Source organism: Nakaseomyces bracarensis (assembly GCF_045282275.1).
Source record: "Nakaseomyces bracarensis strain CBM3 chromosome Unknown Scaff12_0, whole genome shotgun sequence".
Classification (NCBI taxonomy): Eukaryota; Fungi; Ascomycota; class Saccharomycetes; order Saccharomycetales; family Saccharomycetaceae; genus Nakaseomyces; species Nakaseomyces bracarensis.
In genome coordinates, this window is record NW_027263958.1 from 1,450,059 (window position 1) to 1,476,876 (window position 26,818).

Genomic DNA, 26,818 nt, shown 5'->3' on the forward strand with positions numbered 1-26,818 from the left:
TCATTCGAAACTGTTACTTTATAAACACTTTATGTATACTATAAATATTGGTAAATGTAATGTAATATAAACCTGTGCATCGATTATTTTAGCTATAAATGAATTATCCATCTTCATATATATATAGGAATCCGAATTTATCATAATTTAGATTGTCTGTTAGCGCGGGCACTGTGCCTGTTGAATAACTTTTCAGCTCTTACCCAAACAGGAGCAACATGTCTTTGTGGGAGTTGTTCTAAAGAAGGTAGAAGATCATGTGCGAAGAACTCAGAAGCCTCTCTTGGCAACAACGAAGGTAAATGATCAATTGATATAACTGATAGTTTTGGGCCAGCAGTGGTATTTACCTTAACAGTTGGTTTATTGAAAACTGTGGCGATTTCATAAATTGGAATTGGGTTGTGTGGATTTGTCGTGTCAGCCGATACATCTACTACTGTTCTCAGTTTTCTAGTTTTCTTATTTAGCAACTCATAGTTGATGAATGGTGCTATTGGCTTGGATAGGTAAATACAGTTGATGAAGATATCAGAATCAGCGATTTCCTGGAATGGACCACCTTTAGCGGTCTCCTTCATATCCCATTTGATAATGTTCTCATCAGGAATACCTACTTTCTTCAAGAAATCGATAGCACCAGAACCACATCTACCCAAAGCACCGATAATTAAGACTCTTGGTTTCTTGGCACCAGTCTTCAATGCTTTCTTGTATTCCTTCCCGATATCCTTAATCAGAGCCTTTTCATTAGGGTATGGAGAAACAGCAGGCAGGTCCTCGTTATCTTTATGAGTTTGCTTGAAGGCCCAGTCAGCCAGACCGAGAGCTGCACCAGCGAAACCAGCGTAAAACCCGAATGCAGCAACTCTTCTCCCATTGTCATCTTCCAGGAACTCTAGATCGTATAGTGTACCGTTACCATTAATAAATCTTCTGAGGACATCCTGCCATCCGGCTTGGTCCTTATAACAGTGTGCAAATTGGATGTGTTCATGTACCAATGGAAACTTGTCCTCCTCTGGCATCTCCTTCAAACCAATGATAATTCTATCACGTGGCGCAGTAATCCAAGAACCAAATGGTACTATTATGGCACCAGCTTTTCTGTACTCCTCCGTTTTGAAGATAGATTGCGGACTCTCCTCAACATATATCTTGAAACCCTTACCCAACAGCTGTTTAACGGTAGTAGGAGTTAGAGCAGCACGATGCTCCAGAGGCTTAGTCTCAGCTCTCAAATGTAGAATAACAGACATGTTTGTAGTATATCTATAATTTAATTTCTTGTATTATTATACCTTTCAATTAGTTTTATTAGTTTCTCCTTCTCTGTGAAAAACCAGCAAGCACTATTGTATATTTATGTAGTTCTAATATTATATTAGTTTAAGAAAGATAAAACCAGAAAACTATTGAAAATTTATTACAAGTATACTTATATATTCATATATATTTTTTCACTCTTAGATAAAAAGCAAATGATAGAGTCATAAAACTTCACGAGTACTCAGAAAGATGGTGGTGAGCTATTTCCCTTGTTGGACTAATGATTCATCACCTTTGAGCCCTCGAAGTGACTGTCGCAGAGGGCAATCACATTGAAAAAAATAGCTGTGGAAATAATCAAATTGAAGATTGTGTGAGATGAATTCACCCGCAGGCGCAGAGAGCTGTTAGCTCAGAAGCAATGGCAATAAAAAAGAGTTAAGCTGGAAAAAAAAATCCCGACGGAATTTTTTTGGCCTAATATTTCTGTCGTTTCGTATTATATTCCATTCATATTATTTCATATACATACTAAGATACCATTTATACATATTAGATTGGCAAATCCCGATGGGATATCTGATGGTAATCAGGTATGTTGCTGACGTGAATCATTGTTTTTTCATTTACATAGAATGTTTTTTTATAGTGCTTCAAAAAAAAATAATATATCAATTTTTATATATACGGTTAAAAAGATATACTACCCTAATAAATTTCTATAACAAAAAGTCTGTATATCTAGCGTGTCTTTTTTTTTCTGTGTTTTCATTGACTCATAAGTTTGAGTTTTTCTTTTACTTTTCTTAAATGATGAATATTTGTAGTTATTCCATGAAGAATTAGTGTTGGTATTCCTTCAAGACTTCAGCATCGTAGCTGACGTACTTACCATTGACAGAGTCTGGGATACCATTTAGTGCTAGTTTGGAGTAGACGGTAGCTGGGACGGTACTGTCCACCAACTTGTTTTGAGACTTCAAGTCTCTGAACATCTTCAACGCTTCCTCGCTCATACCCTTTGGACCAACGTTTTCTCTGATGTTAACTTGCATGTCAGTGTCAACAATACCTGGAGCAACAGATACAGCTTTGACGGCCTTTTCTTCGTTGGCTAGAGTCATAGCGAAGTGGTTTAGAGCGGCCTTGGAAGAACCGTAGGCACCCCAACTGCTGAAGTAAGTGTCACTGGCATCAGAACTGACGAAAACAGCGTTACCGTTGGTCTTCTTCAAGTATGGCAAAGCCAAGCTGACCAAAGAGACGATACTGAAGTAGTTGATGTTGAACAAATTCTTCCAGCCGTTGACATCGATTTCGTTGACGTTTTGGACTGGCTCCAAGACACCAGCGTTGGCAACAACAGAATCAATCTTACCGTGACCTTCAACAGCAGACATAACATACTTCTTCAAAAGAGCCTCGTCAGTGATATCACCAACAGAGTAGAAGAATTTGTCACCGTAAGTTTCCTTCAACTTCTGCAATGGGGCTTCTGATCTAGCAATACCATAGATGACAACGTCCTTGTTTAGAGAGAAAAGTGTGTCAACAATAGACTTACCAATACCTCTAGAAACACCAGTAACCAAAATAACCTTAGACATTTTTTTCTTGTATTTGTTGATATGTTTTTGTTAGAATTAACTAATTGTTTGTGATATCTTACTTATTGTATTATGGGGAAGATATTAAACACGATAATTGACTCTATAGATACAATTGATATCTGCTTATATACCTTTTTTTTTGTTTTTTTTTTCTCTCTCGAAGGCATTGGGTTTGAATATCATATAAAATATTACCTCATCATTTGACTATATTGGGCCCTTATTGTCATCGGTGTTATATTCTCTCGAGACCTGAAAAGAAAATTAATATTCTCTTTCTTTCTTTTTTTTCCCCTTTCGGAATCAAAGAAGGCATCTGCTGCGCCAGCTTACTGGCAGACTGCAAAAAAAAGCAAAATAAAGATAATTTATAAGCCCGCTGAGGGGGACAACAGAATTAAAAACAAACAAAGAACGAGTCAATCCCAATTGCTAGAATCAAATTAGAAAGAAACATGATATAAAGCCGATCTTCCTTAATGAGGAAAGAATGAGTATAGTGAAAACTGCTAATAATAGTTTTTGTTTATTGGAACAAGTATGAATATACAAAATTACAGAAAATATATAACACCGATTAAATAAAAGTTTATCTCTTTTGAAGAAGGGCTTACGAATGGGTATGAAGATATCACATCTTTGTAGACGGGTCTATATAATATCCTTCTCAAAGTCCATCTATCCAATCAACCCCCCACGTTTTAATAGATCACAAATACAGAGAAAACGGAAATACCATTTCAACAAACGATTAGATCTACCTTTTATTAATTCCCTCATAAAAAATAGAGTCGGTCTTATATTATGAATATCTGACTTTTTACGTAGATTAACATTTCAATTGAGAATCAACTGATGATATAGTAGAATAATAAAAAAAAAAATTAAAAAAAAAAACTAGGGATAAAACGGAGTTATGCATATATAAATGTGTTTTCTTTCTTATTATTTGTTGAACGGAAATAAAATAAACACTAAAGCCTGTTGTCATTATATCTTACGTACTCCCCGTTTAACTCAGATGGTATACCGTCAATTGCTAATTTAGCATACACTCTTCCCGGGATTTTGGGGTCCAAGAGTTCTCCTTTTTCTTTCAAATCGGTAAACCTTTGTAAGGCTTCTTGGGTCATACCGGATGGCCCGAACTTATCCCTGATATCATCTTGCATTCGTGTATCAACAACACCGGGTGCCACAGCTATGGTTCTGATATTATCATTTTCAGAGGCTAGCGTCATAGCCAAATGGTTAATAGCTGCCTTTGAAGAACCGTAAGCTCCCCAACCGTAATATGGTTTAGTGCTGGCTCCAGAACTGACAAATATGGCGGATCCTTTGCACTTCTCGAGGTATGGTAAAGCTAACGTGACTAAATTTACCACACTGAAGAAATTGATCTCAAATAGCTTTCTCCAAGAGCTCAATCCAGTGGCACCTACTTTGCCAACCGGATCAAGGACACCGGCATTCGCGATAACAGAGTCAAGCCTGCCTTGTTCGTTAACTATTTTCTGTATAACTGCATTCATGTCACTTTCAGATGAAACGTCGGCCACAAAGTAGTGAAACCTCCCTCCTACTTCCTTCTTCAAGGTTTCCAATGCATCACCATTCCTCGCAACACCATAGACTATGACATTATCGCTAAGGGATAATGACTCCTTAACAATAGCGTTACCAATTCCTCTTGAAGCTCCAGTAACTAAAATAATTTTTGACATGTTCCAATACCAGGTCTCAATTGTCTATACTACCAAAACGCAGAATAACTGGTCCCACATAATTACACTTTCAGCCCATTACACCCCTTCTATCCTACGTATTGAGACAGCTTGAATGACTTAAACGAAAGTAAATATGATATCATCGTATACAACGATACTACCATGTGTTGATGTCCACCATTTCGTTATTAAAATTAGTATTTATTGATGTCAATATTATAATAAGTAGTCTTATACAGATTACATTTCAAGGCTAAATGATCCAGTAAATTTATCTACTCCAGCATAAGTAGATATCCATATCTTCAAAAAAGAGGAGAAAGATTTGAACATATACTCACGTTTGAACATCATCAGTGACGCGAAAACAATAGATATAGCTCGTCAGAAGCTTTATTCTTTTATTTGAATACCGAGATATTTAGTATGCTCATTGGTATTTTTAGCCCAGGAAGGCTTCTACCTCACCCCTCACCTAATTACAGATTTATCGTTGAAATAACTGTACTAAACCTGATGTTTTTCCAATGAAAGAAAAAAAGTTGATTACATGGCTTCAAACGAGGCGTACATCAGCGCATTAGCTAAACCCTCAATCCCAATTTCACAGCTTTTGGCGATATGTCATGTAATACAATTCATTTTCCACCCGTTTTTATTTTTCTTATCTTTGAAATAGATCTAAATATTCACATTTCATTGCCCACCCATTACTAAATGCTTATAATACAATTCACATACGATGCTTACCAAGTTCTGTATCCGTTCCGATCCCACTTTATGGAGCCCTGGACGGACCCGGTATAAATTGAAAAAGCAATAAAAATTACCAGTAGCTTAGCTACATCATAGGAGATATGCCGGAAAAACTTGTAAAATACAACTTTAATGTAGGCTAAGTATTAATGGTGGAAAAAAAGCAATCACTTTTTGTTTTTCCGAACCCTAGATACCAATACCATTTCTTTTTTAATATCATTGTTTGTATTACGATATCTTAGAATAGCTTAACCGGATCTTACAATTTAACGGAATTTCTAATGTGACGTTAGGGAGTTCTGCCGGAACAATACTTACGAACCGTATCTTTTCCACAATACGCGACAACAAGAAAAATTCCTACAGTAATTGGTTAGTGGAATATTTATTTTCCTAAATTTCTTTTTTGTTTTTTTTAGCGAGCTCTCGGCGAAATTCCGGAAAAACTAACGTTTAGGAGTACACAAATTGTATTAGAATATCACAGGATCTCGGTATTACTTTTTCCCCATTAGATAAGAATCTGTTGGAAAAATAGCTCACTAATAACATGTCAGAGAAATGGGAGTATAGGTTAACTTTGCCCCTCCCCTCAGTTAACTTTTAAATTTCGTTCAAGGACCATTGTATCGTTAGTTTTTCCGTGTTGCCGCGTTTCTACCAACCGCGTTTCTCCTTCATCTCCTCATGCTATTGGTTTTTTATGCCCCTCCATTTTTGACATCTAATAATTCATGACCGGAAAAACAATTTTTCCGGGGTGCACCGAGTGCATTAACAGAGGGGCAAATAAAAGAGTAGCAGACCCTTACAATGATCTCCTCTATCGGCGAAAGATATGTAAAGTCCCCCACAGAAATTACTTTTTTATGGGTCCCACTCGAAACAATGTAGGATCTCCACATTTATTTTTATAATTCTTTTTGTTGTTTTACCTAAGATGCCATTTTCTTTTAGGGTACTTTTTTACACATTACCACTGGAGGTGACTTTTTCATTTAGTTCATTTCTGTGGAAAAACTTTTTGACCCCACTATTATTAATATTGCTTTTCAAAGTTCTGAACTAATCAAAAAGATGAAAAAAAAAAGTATAAATGGAAGCCATATTCTCAAGCTGTTAAATCAATTGTTTCTCTATCTCTCTTAAATTGTAAAATATAAAACATCATCAACAAACAATTACAATAATTAATACAAACAACAACAATTAAAAAGGATGTCTCAAAGTGTTATTTCATCCTCTGCTACTGATCCTGAGAGGGCAACTCCAGAAAACAAGCTATATGCGGACGACTTTCAGCTAAAGGTTGACGATGTCTCTGTCCAAGAAGGTGCTGAAATCCCAAAAAAGCCTCTAGGCGAATACTGGACTGTTATGTGCCTATGTCTTATGATTGCATTTGGTGGTTTTGTCTTCGGTTGGGATACTGGTACCATCTCTGGTTTTGTTAATCAATCAGATTTCAAGAAAAGATTCGGTCAAGAACACAAAGACGGTACATATTATCTATCTAACGTTAGAACTGGTCTAATTGTCGCTATTTTCAACATCGGTTGTGCATTTGGTGGTCTAACTTTGGGTCGTACTGGTGATATTTACGGTCGTAAATTAGGACTAGTCATCGTTGTTACTGTCTACGTCGTTGGTATCGTTATTCAAATTGCCTCTATCGACAAATGGTACCAATATTTCATTGGTAGAATTATTTCTGGTCTTGGTGTTGGTGGTATTGCTGTTTTATCTCCAACTTTGATTTCCGAGACTGCACCAAAGCACTTGAGAGGTACCTGTGTTGCTTTCTACCAATTAATGATCACTTTAGGTATTTTCTTGGGTTACTGTACTAACTATGGTACTAAGAACTACTCTAACTCTGTTCAATGGAGAGTTCCATTAGGTTTATGTTTTGCCTGGGCTATCTTTATGATTGGTGGTATGTCCATGGTTCCAGAATCTCCAAGATTTTTGGTCGAAAAGGGTAGATTCGAAGAAGCTAGACGTTCCATTGCCGTTTCCAACAAATTGTCTATGGACGATCCAGGTGTCACTTTCGAATTGGACACTATTACTTCAGGTGTTGAAGCTGAAAGACTAGCTGGTAATGCTTCATGGGGTGAATTGTTCTCCAACAAGGGTAAGATTTTGCCTCGTGTTATTATGGGTATTATGATTCAATCTTTACAACAATTAACTGGTAATAACTACTTTTTCTATTACGGTACCACTATTTTTAAGGCTGTCGGTCTAGAGGATTCCTTCCAAACCTCTATTGTTTTGGGTATTGTTAACTTTGCTTCTACTTTTGTTGGTTTATGGACTGTCGAAAGATTTGGTCGTCGTAAGTGTTTGTTGTGGGGTTCTGCAACTATGGCTGCTTGTTTCGTCGTTTTTGCTTCCGTGGGTGTTAAGAGTTTATACCCTCACGGTAGAGACCATGATTCCTCTAAGGGTGCTGGTAACTGTATGATTGTCTTCACTTGTTTCTTTATCTTCTGTTTCGCTACCACTTGGGCTCCAATTGCTTACGTTATCGTCTCAGAAACCTACCCATTACGTGTAAAGAACCGTGCCATGGCTATTGCTGTTGGTTCCAACTGGATCTGGGGTTTCTTAATTGGTTTCTTCACTCCATTTATTACTACTGCCATCAACTTCTCTTACGGTTACGTCTTCATGGGCTGTCTAGTGTTCTCTTACTTCTACGTTTTCTTCTTTGTTTGCGAAACCAAGGGTCTAACTTTAGAAGAAGTTAACGAAATGTACGAAGAAGGTGTTTTGCCATGGAAATCCGACAGCTGGATTCCATCTGGCAGAAGAGGTGACGACTATGACGCTGATGCTGCTTTGCACGATGACAAGCCATGGTTCAAGAGATTCTTCTAACTATAATACTTCCAACATTAGAGTAAGAACCGAACATGGTTTTATTTTCTTTTATATGTATATTATTTGGCTTTTGCATTCCACATTCTATTTTGCTTTCTTTCTTGATATTATTCACTAAGAAGATGCATTTTTCTATTCATGACATTTACTTTACATAAATATTTATACAAATTTTAACGACATAATAATAATATTTTTATAATGATAACTTATATGATTCCATTCTTTTCTAATACTATACTCTACTTAACTACTAATAGTTAAATATCTTATCTAGTCTAGTCTTATAGGCCTTTGATATACATTAGTTACCCGCCTCTATGTCTGCTGCCATCGTTTATATTTTTCTCTCGCCTTCCTTTTTTTTTTTTTTCACCCACATTTACGTCTAACAATGGATGACCCATCAAGGGGAGCTGAGAAGATCTGCGATGTTCCGATATGGTGCTTTAAGTTGTTATCAGAAGAACCAAATTACGCAGTATTTGTGCAAGTCAGTTTTCATCTCTAGAGATATTAGGACAGTAAATATTATTGTCCGTTATAAAGACTAGAATTGAACGCATTCCTGATATTTTAACATTTTAACGGTTGCTTATCATAAGATAAACAAAAAATAAGAACTAATAGAAGAGATTAACAAATAAACACACAGCTATATTTATCTGTGTAAATGTTATTAGTGACTAGAAACATAGCTAGGAGACAGTTATTCACATTTAGAAGAACTACGAAAGGTCCGTTAGGTAACATGAGCACGACTGGAGAATTCTATAATTTAAGCCCAATTGATGGAAGTGGCAAACCTTTACCATTTGAGAGTCTGAAGGGGAAAGTCATTTTAATCGTAAACACTGCTTCGAATTGTGGGTTTACTCCTCAATATCTTCAGTTAGAAGCAATGTATAAGAAGTTCAAAGACCAAGATTTCATAGTTTTAGGTTTTCCTTGTAACCAATTTGGCCACCAAGAGCCAGGTTCGGATGTTGAAATACAAAGTTTTTGTACTGCAAGGTACCAAACGACTTTCCCTATTATGAAAAAGATTGACGTTAACGGGCCCAAGGAGGACCCTGTCTATAAGTACTTAAAATCACAAAAGCCGGGCATGCTTGGTCTGAAAGGTATCAAATGGAATTTCGAGAAATTTTTAGTGGACAGGAACGGTAACGTGGTAGAGAGGTACCCATCATTAACCAACCCAAGTTCAATAGAGCCAGTAATAGAACAACTACTGAAAGAAACAGATTAGACAGGTCAATTTCTAAAAAAAGTTAATCTGAGGGAAATAAAATAAAGACCAATAGCAGCAACGAAGCTGCCCAACAACACTATATGCTAATGAAATAATAGAAAAATAAAACACTTTATAGAATATATAACAATAAGGAATAGATGTAAAACGGTTTACAGAGATAATTTATAGTTGTCATGTCATGCTTCCAAGCACATAACAAAATACTGCTTCAAACGCAATTATAAAAAGACTACCTACTCATAAAATGAAGTATGTATCCCGATACTGCAGCTTAGATAGAGCAATGAAAAGTGTGAATTTTACCAAAAAGATAAAATGAAAGTTTTATATAAAGTATTCGAAAGAATTTTACTACAAGAAAGCACGGTCAAACTACATTGCATCCATTTTTTTTCATTACCTTTAGCTTGTCATTTTTCGCTTCTTGTGATACGACTACTATACTCAGCCAGTCCAGACACCCTTCCACACATTCCCTGATGACGTTATAACGGACGATCTGTATCTGCTCTCCTTCTACATATTGCCTACAAATAACACAGCAAATTTTTCTCTATCCCGTGTTTTCATACTTTCCCTCTACTTTCATTATACCATTTGTACGTGTAATTGTTTGTAGATTTTCCAGTTCTTCTGGTATTGTTGTCTTTCTGAGAAAAAAAAAAGGAATATCAGAAGATTTACAATGACGATTTACCTTTTTATTCCAACAGGGGAGTGAAGTGATGAGAGAATGCTCGAAAAGGGATACCAGAAGGGATTTCAAAGGAATGACGAAAAATCATAGTTTTCCTCTTCTATTTATTAGGAGGTCATCCAATGTTCGATCTGAAAAAATTTTTATTTCCCAAATGGAAGGAATTTACTCCGAAAACGCTAATGTAAAAAAAACAATAATTCATCAGTTATCAAAATCTGGCAATATTTGATTCTATATTTCAGATATTAGTTGGAACTTTTTATGAACTCTCCTTACATATCTTACATTATCCGTTACAAAGACTTTTCAAAGGCCAACACACTATCATCACTATAAAATATCCTGGCTGTCTATAAATTCAAGTAGATTGCGACAAATATTAAAGCACTTGTGTTACACAATGACTAATTTTTATGATCTTTGTCCTCTAGATCAAGATGGTAAACAGTTCCCATTTTCGAAATTAAAGGGCAAAGTAGTTTTGATAGTCAATGTAGCATCTAAATGCAATTTTACCCCGCAATATCGGGATCTCCAACTACTATATGAAAGGTATCACGAGGAAGGTTTGGAGATTATAGCATTTCCTTGCAATCAATTTGGTCAACAAGAACCAGGTTCAGATGACGTGATTCGACACTTTTGTTTGAGTACTTACGGGGTTTCTTTTCCAGTACTGAAAAAAATAAAAGTTAATGGACCGAATGCGGACCCTGTATATCAGTTTCTCAAGTCCACAAAACACTCTCAAATCGGCCTAAAAGTGATAAGGTGGAACTTCGAAAAATTTCTGATTGATAAAAATGGAGAGGTCCATGAAAGGTACTCGTGTCTGACCTCACCACTTGCTCTAGAAACTGCAATCGAGACTTTACTAAATAAAGATAAAACTTAGTGGAGCAAATTTACCCTTTTTCATTACAGTTATTAAACAGATCAGCTCTAATTAGGAAATGTAGATAGGAAATGTTAGGGAAATTGTTTCTTATTGCCATAATCTCGTTTACGAGATAGGCAGAACTCGAGGAGTTATAATTCATCTTTTCAATCAGCTGAAGGACCTTTTATCAATTGCGTTATTGAACATGCTATTTTCGAAATGGTATATCAAAACAGATATACTAATGCACAACATGTTATGCTTTTTTGACACAATATTAGATTTACTATACAATGATCATATTATATTGATGAGAAACTACCCAACTAATTGTAGTTCATTGTAAACCAATATAAAAATCACCCATGTGCTTCTTTACGTTAATCTTTAGGAAACGTGAAATATACTAAGTGTATTGTTTTGGTATTTGAAAATCGTTCTTCATGGAATTATTTCATACCTATTTTAACGATGGTTACCCTAACTTCATGTTCATGATAGTTAGATTTTCGCGCGTCTGGCTCACTTCAAGAAAATTCTTAGAAGGAAAGTAACAAATACAACAAGGACATTCAATTGTGCTATGTTACTTACATATTGCTCGAACTCCCGTCATTGAAAACAATAAAAGTGCCTAGAAAGGCTATTAGTTAAATAAAAGGCTTAACATTATTTCGATTACAGTTTTTTATGGGGCTTTGTATTGAGATGTTTCGGCTACTTTTCTAACGAATATAACTTTACTTACAAAAACAGCTCTAAAATCCATATACTACCATAATATATTATAATATATTTTTCAATTTATGAGTTACAAATACAACAGAAGAGATTGAATAAGGATGAGGAATGAAATTGACAGATTCATGTGTGAAGGATTTTCTGGGTTCATCGAATTTTAGTCTGATATCATCTGATATCTTTACCATAACTATTAAACCCCCACACCCCTTCCAGAAATATTTGTTTATTTCCTGCACCCTAGAAATCATGGTATATAAAAAATCTACTTTGAAATACAAACTTTACAAAATGCACTGCTCTTATTGGTAAGCTTTTCCACAACGTGGTTTTCTCCGGCATGCTACAAGATTAAATGGCTTTTTTGTTTTCTACTTGAAATACAGACATGTGATCCATTGTTTCTACCTGTCATGTTACATCTACTAGGAAGGGGCATTAGACACAGTGCATCTACTGAAGCAGTCCTAACAGATCTAACAGAGTGAAATGTTGTAAACGAAAATGACCTTACAGTGATACAATATCCCTATACTTTTATTGATATTCTGTTTATTAGTGACCTTATTACTTTATTTGTCCTAATACCGAAAAAGATATTGATCAAATGCTGCTGAAAGATGAGAGAACATAGACCTTTAAAGATAAATCAGATGTTTGTCCTGTGTATGTATCTAAAAAAAAAAAAAATAGCCTCCTGTAAAATGCAGGTATTTCTAACCACAATACAGCACATTTGTTCTAGGAAGGATTTATAACTACGCTATAACATTAATATTGCAACAGAAATTCACGCTAGAGAATAATACCTAAAATAGAAGACATCAAGACACCGAACGTACTAGATGTTAAGATATAAAAATTTTTTTTTTATTTTTTAATTTTTATTTTTGTTTTTCTCTATTCTTTCGATGCCTTTTCTTTTTCCCTTAAATTTTTTTTATGTCAACCATATCAGCCGCGAGATGCAAGCGGAGATGTGGAGTTTTCCTTTTTTATTCTTATTTCCGTGTACTTTTTCCAGATCTATATGCGTTTCCCCATTAACTTGGCTGCATGTACATTCAAAAAAAAATTCTCTACTTGGCTAAATTTTATAAAAAAAAAAAGCAAAAAAAAAAAATTAGCGTAATTTTGCAAAAAATGGAATAAATAAAAATTTTTTCTTTGAAGGGCTATTCCGGTGTTTCTATAAAGATTGTGGTTGAGGCTACCGAAATCTGCAATTTATACGTTTATTCTCCACATTCACAACGGACATGTTTTAATTAATTATAAAATAAAAAAAAGAAAGAAAAAAAAACTGTGAAAGATAATTACGCAAGAGCAGGAGAAGTGTTGGTCAGATGATAATTTCATTGCGATGAGATAGAGCATCATCAGTTGTCATATAGATAGAGTAAACAAATATTCATTTATCCTCCTTATTACTATTTTACCTGAAATATTACTAAGATATTGAGCTTCATTAACAACAAATAGTTACACTAAATCCTTATTTCTTTTCCTTTTTCTTAATTTTCTTTTTCCAGCTCATTGTTCTTTTTAGTTAAAATGCTCTATTTTGTGTTCATGATTGCGGTATATCCTCTGAATATCTTCAGTTACCGGTAAGCAAGGCTATCTGTATTGCATAATTACTATAACAGTAGTATGTTTGAGATATTTTTTTAGTTCAGTTAAATTTTGAAATCCAATTATCCGAACTTAGTGTTTTCATATTTTTCTTTTTCTTTCCTATTATGAATTACAGTCCCACTGATATCAAGAATATCCATTTGAACAAACTCCGTAGCAATATGAGAAATATACTTTATAATCGATAGACAGAATATGTTTATTTGTATTGTGGCGTATGGTATTTTGACTAATTTCTTTTTAAGGATCAAACTTTTATCCAATAGATTCAGCTACTAGGAAAATTTTTAAAGAAATTGCTTTTTTATAGAACGACATAAGGATCATACAAATAAACCTTTTGTTTTAATTTACATGATGAGTATTTGAACGTTGTCATGGACAATGATACTCCGAGTGAAAAATTTTTCAACCATTTGTTGCTATCATAAAATGAACTTTTTGATAACTCTGTTTATTTAAAAGTCTTCCGAAATGAATGCCAATCCCTATGAACTTGATCACGACCCAAAAGTGAAATAAATAAAAAAAAAAAATTTTAAGGCTTGAAAACATGCAATGTTCTGCGCTACTTTTTTTAGTTTTCCTATTACTTTCATTTTTTCAATATACTAGATCTCAGGAACTTTGTACGACAATTTCGCCGCGTCTACCTTTCAATTATAGCTCTGATGGTCTTACTTCAGACTCACAAAACCCATATCCCATGGGATGCGCTCCACATAAAATTCCTACAAAACCAGGCCTCAGAATGGAATTATGGCAGTATCAATACCGTAATTATAAGGTTCCTTGCTCAGGATCCCCCGAAACTCTATGCTGGGCGAAATATATTCCTGGAGTATGTTATGATTCTAGTTATCTTGATGTAAACTATGCAAGGTATGGTTATCAAGAAAGGAAAAAAATTGGTGGCAGCGAGGGTGTGACAGGTGTCTTAGACTTTTCTTTCACACCGAAATATGGTTGTTATGTGACATATGAGACACTACCCTCGTCTTATAACTACCCAGAACCAATTACAATATCGAACTTTACTATGATAATGTACGGCTATTTTAAGCCAAAAATCTCAGGAACTTATACATTTTATATTGATGGTGATGATTTAATATATTTAAATTTTGGTGCCGATAATGCATTTGATTGTTGTCAATTAGATAGCAGTTATGATAAATTCGGAAACTACCAAGGCTATGCTCTCTGGGGTTCTAAACATGTGAAAACTCAATTGAAAGTGTACCTTGATGGTGACTCGTATTACCCCGTAAGAATATTTCTGAATAACCGTGATTATGCTGCAAAATTATCATTATCTTTCACTATAAATGATAACCCAACAAAAATAAATGACTTTAGTGGGTTTTTATATTCTATTGATGATGTAGATTTAGGTTGTCCTAATCAAATTGCATATGACCCTACCTGTGCTAACGTTCCTTCAACGGTTACTTATAGCACCGAACTACAAGAATATTGCAGAACTACTAATGTTAGCAGAGAAACAGCCACTATTTATCATATCAATGTCCCATGTTCTACATTTATTACTTCAACACAATGTAAAGACGGATTTTATGATCCTATACAAAACACATGCGTTCCAGAATCACAAATAACAACAGAAAACCATAAAACAATAACAACAACAACAAGTAGAACAGCTCCTACTCCGATCGTGACCACGAGATACACGCCTGGGACAGTGCCTGGCTCTGATACGGTTTCCACGATCAGCACGTACACTGTGGGGACGGACAACATAACGACACCTGAGACGATAGTGGTTGTTGAGACGAGGCCGCCTCCTACTCCGATCGTGACCACGAGATACACGCCTGGGACAGTGCCTGGCTCTGATACGGTTTCCACGATCAGCACGTACACTGTGGGGACGGACAACATAACGACACCTGAGACGATAGTGGTTGTTGAGACGAGGCCGCCTCCTACTCCGATCGTGACCACGAGATACACGCCTGGGACAGTGCCTGGCTCTGATACGGTTTCCACGATCAGCACGTACACTGTGGGGACGGACAACATAACGACACCTGAGACGATAGTGGTTGTTGAGACGAGGCCGCCTCCTACTCCGATCGTGACCACGAGATACACGCCTGGGACAGTGCCTGGCTCTGATACGGTTTCCACGATCAGCACGTACACTGTGGGGACGGACAACATAACGACACCTGAGACGATAGTGGTTGTTGAGACGAGGCCGCCTCCTACTCCGATCGTGACCACGAGATACACGCCTGGGACAGTGCCTGGCTCTGATACGGTTTCCACGATCAGCACGTACACTGTGGGGACGGACAACATAACGACACCTGAGACGATAGTGGTTGTTGAGACGAGGCCGCCTCCTACTCCGATCGTGACCACGAGATACACGCCTGGGACAGTGCCTGGCTCTGATACGGTTTCCACGATCAGCACGTACACTGTGGGGACGGACAACATAACGACACCTGAGACGATAGTGGTTGTTGAGACGAGGCCGCCTCCTACTCCGATCGTGACCACGAGATACACGCCTGGGACAGTGCCTGGCTCTGATACGGTTTCCACGATCAGCACGTACACTGTGGGGACGGACAACATAACGACACCTGAGACGATAGTGGTTGTTGAGACGAGGCCGCCTCCTACTCCGATCGTGACCACGAGATACACGCCTGGGACAGTGCCTGGCTCTGATACGGTTTCCACGATCAGCACGTACACTGTGGGGACGGACAACATAACGACACCTGAGACGATAGTGGTTGTTGAGACGAGGCCGCCTCCTACTCCGATCGTGACCACGAGATACACGCCTGGGACAGTGCCTGGCTCTGATACGGTTTCCACGATCAGCACGTACACTGTGGGGACGGACAACATAACGACACCTGAGACGATAGTGGTTGTTGAGACGAGGCCGCCTCCTACTCCGATCGTGACCACGAGATACACGCCTGGGACAGTGCCTGGCTCTGATACGGTTTCCACGATCAGCACGTACACTGTGGGGACGGACAACATAACGACACCTGAGACGATAGTGGTTGTTGAGACGAGGCCGCCTCCTACTCCGATCGTGACCACGAGATACACGCCTGGGACAGTGCCTGGCTCTGATACGGTTTCCACGATCAGCACGTACACTGTGGGGACGGACAACATAACGACACCTGAGACGATAGTGGTTGTTGAGACGAGGCCGCCTCCTACTCCGATCGTGACCACGAGATACACGCCTGGGACAGTGCCTGGCTCTGATACGGTTTCCACGATCAGCACGTACACTGTGGGGACGGACAACATAACGACACCTGAGACGATAGTGGTTGTTGAGACGAGGCCGCCTCCTACTCCGATCGTGACCACGAGATACACGCCTGGGACAGTGCCTGGCTCTGATACGGTTTCCACGATCAGCACGTACACTGTGGGGACGGACAACATAACGACACCTGAGACGATAGTGGTTGTTGAGACGAGGCCGCCTCCTACTCCGATCGTGACCACGAGATACACGCCTGGGACAGTGCCTGGCTCTGATACGGTTTCCACGATCAGCACGTACACTGTGGGGACGGACAACATAACGACACCTGAGACGATAGTGGTTGTTGAGACGAGGCCGCCTCCTACTCCGATCGTGACCACGAGATACACGCCTGGGACAGTGCCTGGCTCTGATACGGTTTCCACGATCAGCACGTACACTGTGGGGACGGACAACATAACGACACCTGAGACGATAGTGGTTGTTGAGACGAGGCCGCCTCCTACTCCGATCGTGACCACGAGATACACGCCTGGGACAGTGCCTGGCTCTGATACGGTTTCCACGATCAGCACGTACACTGTGGGGACGGACAACATAACGACACCTGAGACGATAGTGGTTGTTGAGACGAGGCCGCCTCCTACTCCGATCGTGACCACGAGATACACGCCTGGGACAGTGCCTGGCTCTGATACGGTTTCCACGATCAGCACGTACACTGTGGGGACGGACAACATAACGACACCTGAGACGATAGTGGTTGTTGAGACGAGGCCGCCTCCTACTCCGATCGTGACCACGAGATACACGCCTGGGACAGTGCCTGGCTCTGATACGGTTTCCACGATCAGCACGTACACTGTGGGGACGGACAACATAACGACACCTGAGACGATAGTGGTTGTTGAGACGAGGCCGCCTCCTACTCCGATCGTGACCACGAGATACACGCCTGGGACAGTGCCTGGCTCTGATACGGTTTCCACGATCAGCACGTACACTGTGGGGACGGACAACATAACGACACCTGAGACGATAGTGGTTGTTGAGACGAGGCCGCCTCCTACTCCGATCGTGACCACGAGATACACGCCTGGGACAGTGCCTGGCTCTGATACGGTTTCCACGATCAGCACGTACACTGTGGGGACGGACAACATAACGACACCTGAGACGATAGTGGTTGTTGAGACGAGGCCGCCTCCTACTCCGATCGTGACCACGAGATACACGCCTGGGACAGTGCCTGGCTCTGATACGGTTTCCACGATCAGCACGTACACTGTGGGGACGGACAACATAACGACACCTGAGACGATAGTGGTTGTTGAGACGAGGCCGCCTCCTACTCCGATCGTGACCACGAGATACACGCCTGGGACAGTGCCTGGCTCTGATACGGTTTCCACGATCAGCACGTACACTGTGGGGACGGACAACATAACGACACCTGAGACGATAGTGGTTGTTGAGACGAGGCCGCCTCCTACTCCGATCGTGACCACGAGATACACGCCTGGGACAGTGCCTGGCTCTGATACGGTTTCCACGATCAGCACGTACACTGTGGGGACGGACAACATAACGACACCTGAGACGATAGTGGTTGTTGAGACGAGGCCGCCTCCTACTCCGATCGTGACCACGAGATACACGCCTGGGACAGTGCCTGGCTCTGATACGGTTTCCACGATCAGCACGTACACTGTGGGGACGGACAACATAACGACACCTGAGACGATAGTGGTTGTTGAGACGAGGCCGCCTCCTACTCCGATCGTGACCACGAGATACACGCCTGGGACAGTGCCTGGCTCTGATACGGTTTCCACGATCAGCACGTACACTGTGGGGACGGACAACATAACGACACCTGAGACGATAGTGGTTGTTGAGACGAGGCCGCCTCCTACTCCGATCGTGACCACGAGATACACGCCTGGGACAGTGCCTGGCTCTGATACGGTTTCCACGATCAGCACGTACACTGTGGGGACGGACAACATAACGACACCTGAGACGATAGTGGTTGTTGAGACGAGGCCGCCTCCTACTCCGATCGTGACCACGAGATACACGCCTGGGACAGTGCCTGGCTCTGATACGGTTTCCACGATCAGCACGTACACTGTGGGGACGGACAACATAACGACACCTGAGACGATAGTGGTGGTACAGACCAGACCACCCTACTATCAAAGTTTAATATTCTCTTCCATTGCTCCAACTATGACGGACAACATAACGACACCTGAGACTACAGACCAGACATCATCAAAGTTTAATTTCTCCATTGCTCCAACCAAACATCCTTACTATACCAATACCAATTTTTGAACTCTAGTCGAAGTACTACATCCATGATCCATTCCAGTCAACCTTCCCAGTCCTCCATGCTATCAAAACATTCTGAAGTTACTTCGTCTTCTAGTGCTACTTCTTCTCAAGGTTTTATATCTACCAGTTCTGAGACCATCTCTAATAGTACAGGGAGTCCAGCAACTTTGACAATTAATCCTTCTTATCCATTGTCTACTACCGTTGGGTTAAATTACACTACATCTCATGAAAATATAACCCAGACCAGCACTATGACGCTAGAAAGTACCCTGAGTTCCGATTATAGCACTATAGAGAATAGTACAACAACCGAACTTATTCAAACTTCTGATACAGGACGAACAAAGCAATATGATTCGATACCTCCAAGTATGGCTACCGACTCTAGTCCTATAAATAATACTTACCATTCACACTCAAACCGAATTAACACCAAATCTTCAAAAATTGAAAGCCACAAGAGCAGCACGGTAGTAACTTCTACAGAGACGTCACATCCAAAATTGGAGAGCTTTCTAGAATCTTCGAAAACAATGGGCAATATTTCAAGTTACCACCCAACAACAACAATTGTACAATCAATAAGTAACTCTCTCGTTTTCTCCGATAGCTCTTCAGCAATAAAAAATAATTGGCTATTTCATATAATATTGCTAGGACTACAATATTTTGTTCTATGAAGCCAAAACAGTTATCTTGCTAGTATTCTTTGCATCATTTCTAATGACCTACATAAGATTTCTTTTTCGATTATTTTAAAAACTTTTCATATGAAATTTACGAGTATTTAGTGAACGTTTACATGGTTCCTTTCTTCACCATGATAATTTTTTAACGACTTGTGATAAAAAATTAAAATATCATTTTGCTTCTTATCTATGTCAGCAGGAACAATAGCGATACATGAGACAATAGTGATAGTAGTGTATTTACATCCATTATGAATAATTACTCTGGCTGACCCTAATAAGTGAATAGTCGTCATTAAGAAGAGCTATTCAGCCATTAGGTTCAGCCACATCTTATATCAAAACTTTTTAATTCTAGTGGGTTAACCTCATCTGTGAACCGGAATCTCATGTTATCGTCGAAAAGTATCTGAAACATTCCGAACAAATTCATCCTGAAATGTGTTTTCATCCTCCCATGAATTCACATCTATCTATTCCATTGCACTGCTTTCTATGACAGCAATTTCGACATTTTGTCCATTAGAGATCTGCGGCAAGTTTTTACTAAAACTCTTGGATTAAATCAAATTTATTAAATTGGTGATTCCATCACAATTACTAAGAATGTACTGCTTTTAGAATTATGGTAATAATGTAAACTACCAGAACCAAAATACCTATGATCAAGTAAATATGGCACCATGATAGGAAGCACCGTTATAAAAGTATCCAATCTTAGATAATGTGGGACATAAGCATCCTCGGTCCTACATAAGCAGTACCACATCAACAATAATACTCAGTAATAATAGCAGTTTGAAAGCAAAGCAGTAAACAGGACGGAATCCGCATTCAAAATCTACTAGCATTCTAGCAATTTGATGTATAACCATCAATGGTTGAATAAAAATCAGAACTATTTTAAGTTCCCAAAAGTAGAATTCAGAGCTTTCCAAGAACTCCTCTTAACAAGAATTCTTGCTAAGATCAACAATTGTTTTAGGACTCCATTATTTGTTGAATAAATCAAATGATATTTGTTTTTTTCGACTTTGTTTCTCATCTAATCAAATGTGTATATTATATAATGGTTTTTGACACAATATTTTTTTAAGGACTTAAAAAGTTAAATATAATATCTTTCTTAATCATGGTTAAACAAAGTCATAAAATGGTCCTTCTGAGCAAAATTATCAATTTTGTAATTAATGTTACAGCTTAGTTTTATTAAGAAATTGTCAATTAAATATTGTCTTCATCGAAACCAGAGTTTAATTAAATAATATCACTAAGTTAACGAAAAATTGGCCAAGGTATAAAATCTCTCATTTTTAACGATAATCTGCTTTTTGAATAATTTACCCGGCTATTGAAACAGGTCAGTGAAAATTTTATAGCCGGGTAATAATAGTTTATACGAAATAAATCATTATATAGCTGTTCAATACTGTGGTAAATTTACAATATTGCAACAATATATATTTGGTTGAGCTAATTTTTACCTTGTCATACAATCTTACCTTCTACTCTGACTTTCATCCCCACTTTTTAAGTTTGATATATTATGTCGGTATTTCACCCTTTCGGTTCCGGCCGTATTCACGAGAGAGCACCATTTCCTATCCGATAATACAAATGGTGGTTCAATATGTAATCATCCAATTTTTCCTAATAATAATGAAATTGAAAATGATCACAGTCAATAGTTGTTGTTTAACCTTTTCTTTACCCTATAGTTATACCGGTAATGTAAAATTTCCTTCTTGTAATAAGCAGTAAATAGATATATACTGAACTATACGTTAGTGTAGAGTAAGAAGTTTGAGTTAAAAAGTATGAAGTTAAGGCCATTATAAGACGGACTAAAAATTAATATGGTAATATAGGTAAGGAAATCTTCCTTTGCATTGAGATATCTACGACCGTATGGTATTTTGTACTATGAATCACACCGAACAGCGATAGCATTACGGATTCGTTGATATCTAATAACTGGTGCTTTGCTTAGAGATAGTCTCAATTAACCTTACATATGTCGTTATGTACGCTCTCGTGAGCCTTCGGGCCAATCCAAACTCCGGTTCTACCAAATAAGGGTAACTGAGTAGATCACCAAAAAAAGGAGCCGATAAGAGCTAATCTGACTCTTCGAGATGTGATGGGCATCTGATCACTTGACTATACATACAAATGGCAGTCAGTTACTGTACTATGACAGCCATAAGCTAATGACCATATAGTAGGGGGGTATTATTAAGATTCACAGTTATGCAGGTGTCACAGGTTCGATGGTTAGTGTTACTAACAGTTTTACTGTCCTACGTGAGCAATAGTGCAGCGATTGACCTGCCTCTTATAAGTGACACGCCTGGACTGCCTTATGTTTGTGCTGCCATGAAAGCTGGGAGAAATACTGGCGATTCTTTCATAACACTTAACTTGACCTCAGCACGAACACTCTCACAACAATCACCCATGGCGGTTGCTATCTTTAACTTTGAAGACCTTCCAGTACTTGGAAAATTTGTACATGGCTTTCGTCTCAATTATTGTAATGAATATAAACTACAGGACATGTGTTGTGACCACGCTGATTTAGGGCTATTTTATCCGACTGGACCGACATTATACACGTTTATAACATTTAATCAAACTTCATCGGGGGTAATGGATACACGGTACGATATCGAAAAAGATGGAAAGTATTGTGTTGTTGCAGAGGGGGACATGGGAACGGGGGGAATTGTTCACTTCAACAATAGTTTTGGTCAGTTATCTGTTGAGGAATTTCAGATTATGCAAGCCTTAAGATTGTTATTTTTCTTTGATATTATCGTTTTAGGATTTTATTTGAATCTTGTCAAAGCTGAACTGGATAGTTTCTTATGTATTCATTGGTCGACTATCAAACTATTGTGCCTCATGAATATTGTTGCCTTTTTTCAGTGGATGGAATATGAGGTAAAGAATATAAAATCTTCACCATTGTATTTTTCTATCTTATGTGTGGTACTACGTTTCATGAGAGATAACGGTATGCTTTATTTTTTAGCTTTGTTGACAACAAGATACGGTATTACCCACACTAAGCTGGCTGCCAAACAGATTAAACATATCACATATATTTTATTAGCGAGGTTTATTTGTGAATCTTATAATTTCGTTATTTTTCGACTTAGCAATAGAGTTTCCGTTGCTGTTTTTGCTGTTGCTGTTCTGGCCTTTGCATTGGGTTTAATAGTTAAAATAATGATATTTTTACCATTTTTGAGGACCTTTTCTTATTTGAATCGTCGAAGACTATTATTAAAATATTCCATGTACACGAGTATAGGTTTGTTACTTGGTGCTATGCTGATTACTAATTTAATAAGTCTTCATTTTTCGGTAAAAGATACATTCAGAAGACCTTCTTTATATGTACCGGAATTCAACGAAAAAGATTTAATCATGGGTACCTTTTTTCCTGAATTAGTAGATAATATTTCGTTTTGCATTATTTTTTTCATATGGAGGCCATCTAATGTTAAGCATTATTTTGAAGAGGAATTTGTTCTGACAGATGATGAAGGAGACTAGTAATAAGTCTTAGAAACTGTTCTCTAGAGCGCCATACATTATCTGGACTAATCTATATGGATAGCGAGCTATATATGTACTGCTTAATGACTTCCGACTTCCATGGCTACCAGCCGACTGTTTCGATGAACTAACATTTCGTAGCATCTGAAGAGCAAGAAGATCTTAGAAGTGATATTTACAATGTCTATATTTTATTGTAGTTATATGATAGAAAAACAAAAGAAGTTTTTTTCATATTCTGTAGGAGCTCTACTCAATTGTATTGTTACCTCAAGCAACATTAATCAAATGAATAGAATAGCACAATCATAATAGAGAATGTGATTGAAAGGACTGCTACTAAAATACGCACCATAAGTTCACTATGAATGTAAATAATCATTATTGACAATACACAGAACCAGATACAGTAAATACAAATATAAATCTGCTAGTCATATGGTAACTTTAAGCAGTCTCTCTTTAGAGAACTTCCAGGTATAGAAACAAAGCAGTTTTGATATTACAGTACGACACAGACGGTAGAATTATTAGGAAATATGGGTAAATCACCACATCATAAACTGTTGCTTCGATTGGTATCTCTATACTACATTTTAGTTAATGCTGTTGTTGCTATGCACAGTTGCTATGCACAGTTGATTTACGCTTTCGTGGGCCTTCGGGCCCATCCAAACTCCGGTTCTACCAAATAAGGGTAACTGAGTAGATCACCAAAAAAAGGAGCCGATAAGAGCTAATCTGACTCTTCGAGATGTGATGGGCATCTGATCACTTGACTATACATACAAATGGCAGTCAGTTACTGTACTATGACAGCCATAAGCTAATGACCATATAGTAGGGGGGTATTATTAAGATTCACAGTTATGCAGGTGTCACAGGTTCGATGGTTAGTGTTACTAACAGTTTTACTGTCCTACGTGAGCAATAGTGCAGCGATTGACCTGCCTCTTATAAGTGACACGCCTGGACTGCCTTATGTTTGTGCTGCCATGAAAGCTGGGAGAAAAACAGGCGATTCCTATATAGCAGTCAATTTGACCTCAGTCTCAAAACATAATACTGCAGTTGCTATCTTTAACTATGAAGATCTTCCGGTACTTGGAACATTTGTGCAGGGCTTTCGTCTCAACCATTGTGAAAAATCTATTCTAGGTAGGATGTGTAATCGCCACAATTTAGGTCTATTTTATTCGACTAAACCGACATTACACACGTTCATAACCTTTAATCAAACTTCATTGGGGGTAATGGATACACGGTATGACATCGAAAAAGATGGAAAGTATTGTGTTGTTGCAGAGGGGGACATGGGAACGGGGGGAATTGTTCACTTCAACAATAGTTTTGGTCAGTTATCAGTTAGTGAATTTCAGATGATGCAAGCCTTAAGATTGTTATTTTTCTTTGATATTATCGTTTTAGGATTTTATTTGAATCTTGTCAAAGCTGAACTGGACAGTTTGTTGTATATTCATTGGTCGACTATCAAACTATTATGCCTCATGAATATTGTTGCCTTTTTTCAGTGGATGGAATATGAGGTAAAGAACATAAAATCTTCACCATTGTATTTTTCTATCTTATGTGTGGTACTACGTTTCATGAGAGATAACGGTATGCTTTATTTTTTAGCTTTGTTGACAACAAGACACGGTATTACTCACACTAAGCTGGCTACCAAAGGAATCAGATTTATTCAATACAGTTTACTAGTGAAGTTAATTTGTGAAACTTACAATTTCGTTATTGTTCGATTTAGCAATAGAGTTTCCGTTGCTGTTGATCTGGCCTTTGCATTGGGTTTAATAGTTAAAATAATGATATTTTTACCATTTTTTAAGGACCTTTTCTTATTTGAATCGTCGAAGACTATTATTAAAATATTCCATGTACACGAGTATAGGTTTGTTACTTGGTGTTATGCTGATTACTAATTTAATAAGTCTTCATTTTTCGGTAAAAGATACATTCAGAAGACCTTCTTTATATGTACCGGAATTCAACGAAAAAGATTTAATCATGGGTACCTTTTTTCCTGAATTAGTAGATAATATTTCGTTTTGCATTATTTTTTTCATATGGAGGCCATCTAATGTTAAGCATTATTTTGAAGAGGAATTTGTTCTGACAGATGATGAAGGAGACTAGTAATAAGTCTTAGAAACTGTTCTCTAGAGCGCCATACATTATCTGGACTAATCTATATGGATAGCGAGCTATATATGTACTGCTTAATGACTTCCAACTTCCGTGGCCACCAGCCGACTGTTTCGATGAAACACCTTTTGTAGCAACTGAAGAGCAAGAAGATCTTAGACATCGTAGTATTTACCACAATGTCTGTATTTTAGCTATAAAAGCATAGAAGTTTTCATACTCTATAAGAGTCTGTTTCCATCGATTCTATATTTACCTAATCAATTAAATACAATAGCTTAATCTTAATAGAGAATATGACTAAAAGGACTGTTACTAAAACATCTCACTATAAGTGCAAAATAAATCTAAACTAACATTATATAAACTACACATTACGTGACGTAGCGAATATAATATACTATTCAACATATGAAACCATTAAGTAGTCTCTTCCAATACTGAACTTTTAAGAATAGAATATTAGAAGCAAGAGATTTATGATAGTACAGTGGAAAGTAAATTTAAAAGGAAAGATGGATTGATAAACACAGAGAGATCTCCAAATAATCGACTATAGAATGAGAGTGTGATTTTTTGGGTGTTATATTCCTGCTTGACCATTCTTATATTATATAAACCCAAATTTGATATACGAATGTTTTTTAACTTCTCATATTTCGATGAATTACCTAATTTAGCGATTTATCTTTCCCCATCAGAGGAATAAATTTATTTCATCCTACTACACAATTCTAACACCCTACAAAAAAATAACTTATTCCACTTAAGTAAAATCATTCCATAGGGAAAAACTGCTGTTAAGTAAATGCTGGTTTATATTTCCGTTTTTACTTAGTGTATTTTCTTTTACTTCTTCTGTCACGCCATTATCGAATGGTAATATAGTAAAGATGAAGCAAGGGGGGCGGAACAGGCCTCTACATGTAAAAGAAAATGTTATCCGTTCAAATTAGTCAGAAAATTGAACTCTACACAGTGCTATAATACCTCAAATACATAAAAATGTCCGACTCACTTCAAGAAAATCCTTAGAAGCAAAGTACCAAATAAAACAAGGACATTGAATAGTGCTATGTTACTTACACATTGCTCGAACTCCCGTCGTTGAAAACAATAAAAGTACATAGAAAGACTACTAGTTAAATAAATAGCCTAACAAAATAAATGGCTTAACATTTTTTCGATTACAGTTTTTATGGGGCTCTGTCTTGAGATGTTTCGGCTACTTTTCTAACGAATATAACTTTACTTACAAAAATAGCTCTAAAATCCATATACTACCATAATATATTATAATATATTTTT

General features: G+C 37.7%; 8 protein-coding genes across 8 annotated transcripts; 5 read left to right on the forward strand and 3 right to left on the reverse strand.

Moving 5' to 3' along the window:
* Positions 1–140: 140 nt before the first annotated feature.
* Positions 141–1,259, reverse strand: LYS1 (saccharopine dehydrogenase (NAD+, L-lysine-forming); the record flags this gene model as incomplete). The annotated part of the gene is made up of 1 exon (XM_071054185.1): positions 141–1,259. One exon carries the CDS (start codon positions 1,257–1,259, stop codon positions 141–143), a length of 1,119 nt encoding a protein of 372 aa, XP_070910597.1.
* Positions 1,260–2,111: 852 nt separating this feature from the next.
* Positions 2,112–2,876, reverse strand: RNJ42_04022 (SDR family oxidoreductase; the record flags this gene model as incomplete). Its single annotated transcript, XM_071054186.1, has 1 exon — positions 2,112–2,876. One exon carries the CDS (start codon positions 2,874–2,876, stop codon positions 2,112–2,114), a length of 765 nt encoding a protein of 254 aa, XP_070910598.1.
* A 977-nt stretch (positions 2,877–3,853) lies between these two features.
* Positions 3,854–4,603, reverse strand: RNJ42_04023 (SDR family oxidoreductase; the record flags this gene model as incomplete). Its single annotated transcript, XM_071054187.1, has 1 exon — positions 3,854–4,603. The coding sequence occupies one exon, from the start codon at positions 4,601–4,603 to the stop codon at positions 3,854–3,856; it is 750 nt and encodes a 249-aa protein (XP_070910599.1).
* Positions 4,604–6,583: 1,980 nt separating this feature from the next.
* On the forward strand, positions 6,584–8,251 carry RNJ42_04024 (sugar porter family MFS transporter; the record flags this gene model as incomplete). Its single annotated transcript, XM_071054188.1, has 1 exon — positions 6,584–8,251. The coding sequence occupies one exon, from the start codon at positions 6,584–6,586 to the stop codon at positions 8,249–8,251; it is 1,668 nt and encodes a 555-aa protein (XP_070910600.1).
* A 676-nt stretch (positions 8,252–8,927) lies between these two features.
* RNJ42_04025 (glutathione peroxidase) lies at positions 8,928–9,506 on the forward strand (the record flags this gene model as incomplete). Its single annotated transcript, XM_071054189.1, has 1 exon — positions 8,928–9,506. One exon carries the CDS (start codon positions 8,928–8,930, stop codon positions 9,504–9,506), a length of 579 nt encoding a protein of 192 aa, XP_070910601.1.
* Positions 9,507–10,612: 1,106 nt separating this feature from the next.
* RNJ42_04026 (glutathione peroxidase) lies at positions 10,613–11,107 on the forward strand (the record flags this gene model as incomplete). Its single annotated transcript, XM_071054190.1, has 1 exon — positions 10,613–11,107. One exon carries the CDS (start codon positions 10,613–10,615, stop codon positions 11,105–11,107), a length of 495 nt encoding a protein of 164 aa, XP_070910602.1.
* Positions 11,108–14,024: 2,917 nt separating this feature from the next.
* Positions 14,025–19,091, forward strand: RNJ42_04027 (uncharacterized protein; the record flags this gene model as incomplete). The annotated part of the gene is made up of 1 exon (XM_071054191.1): positions 14,025–19,091. One exon carries the CDS (start codon positions 14,025–14,027, stop codon positions 19,089–19,091), a length of 5,067 nt encoding a protein of 1,688 aa, XP_070910603.1.
* Positions 19,092–22,033: 2,942 nt separating this feature from the next.
* Positions 22,034–23,344, forward strand: RNJ42_04028 (uncharacterized protein; the record flags this gene model as incomplete). The annotated part of the gene is made up of 1 exon (XM_071054192.1): positions 22,034–23,344. The coding sequence occupies one exon, from the start codon at positions 22,034–22,036 to the stop codon at positions 23,342–23,344; it is 1,311 nt and encodes a 436-aa protein (XP_070910604.1).
* Positions 23,345–26,818: the final 3,474 nt, after the last annotated feature.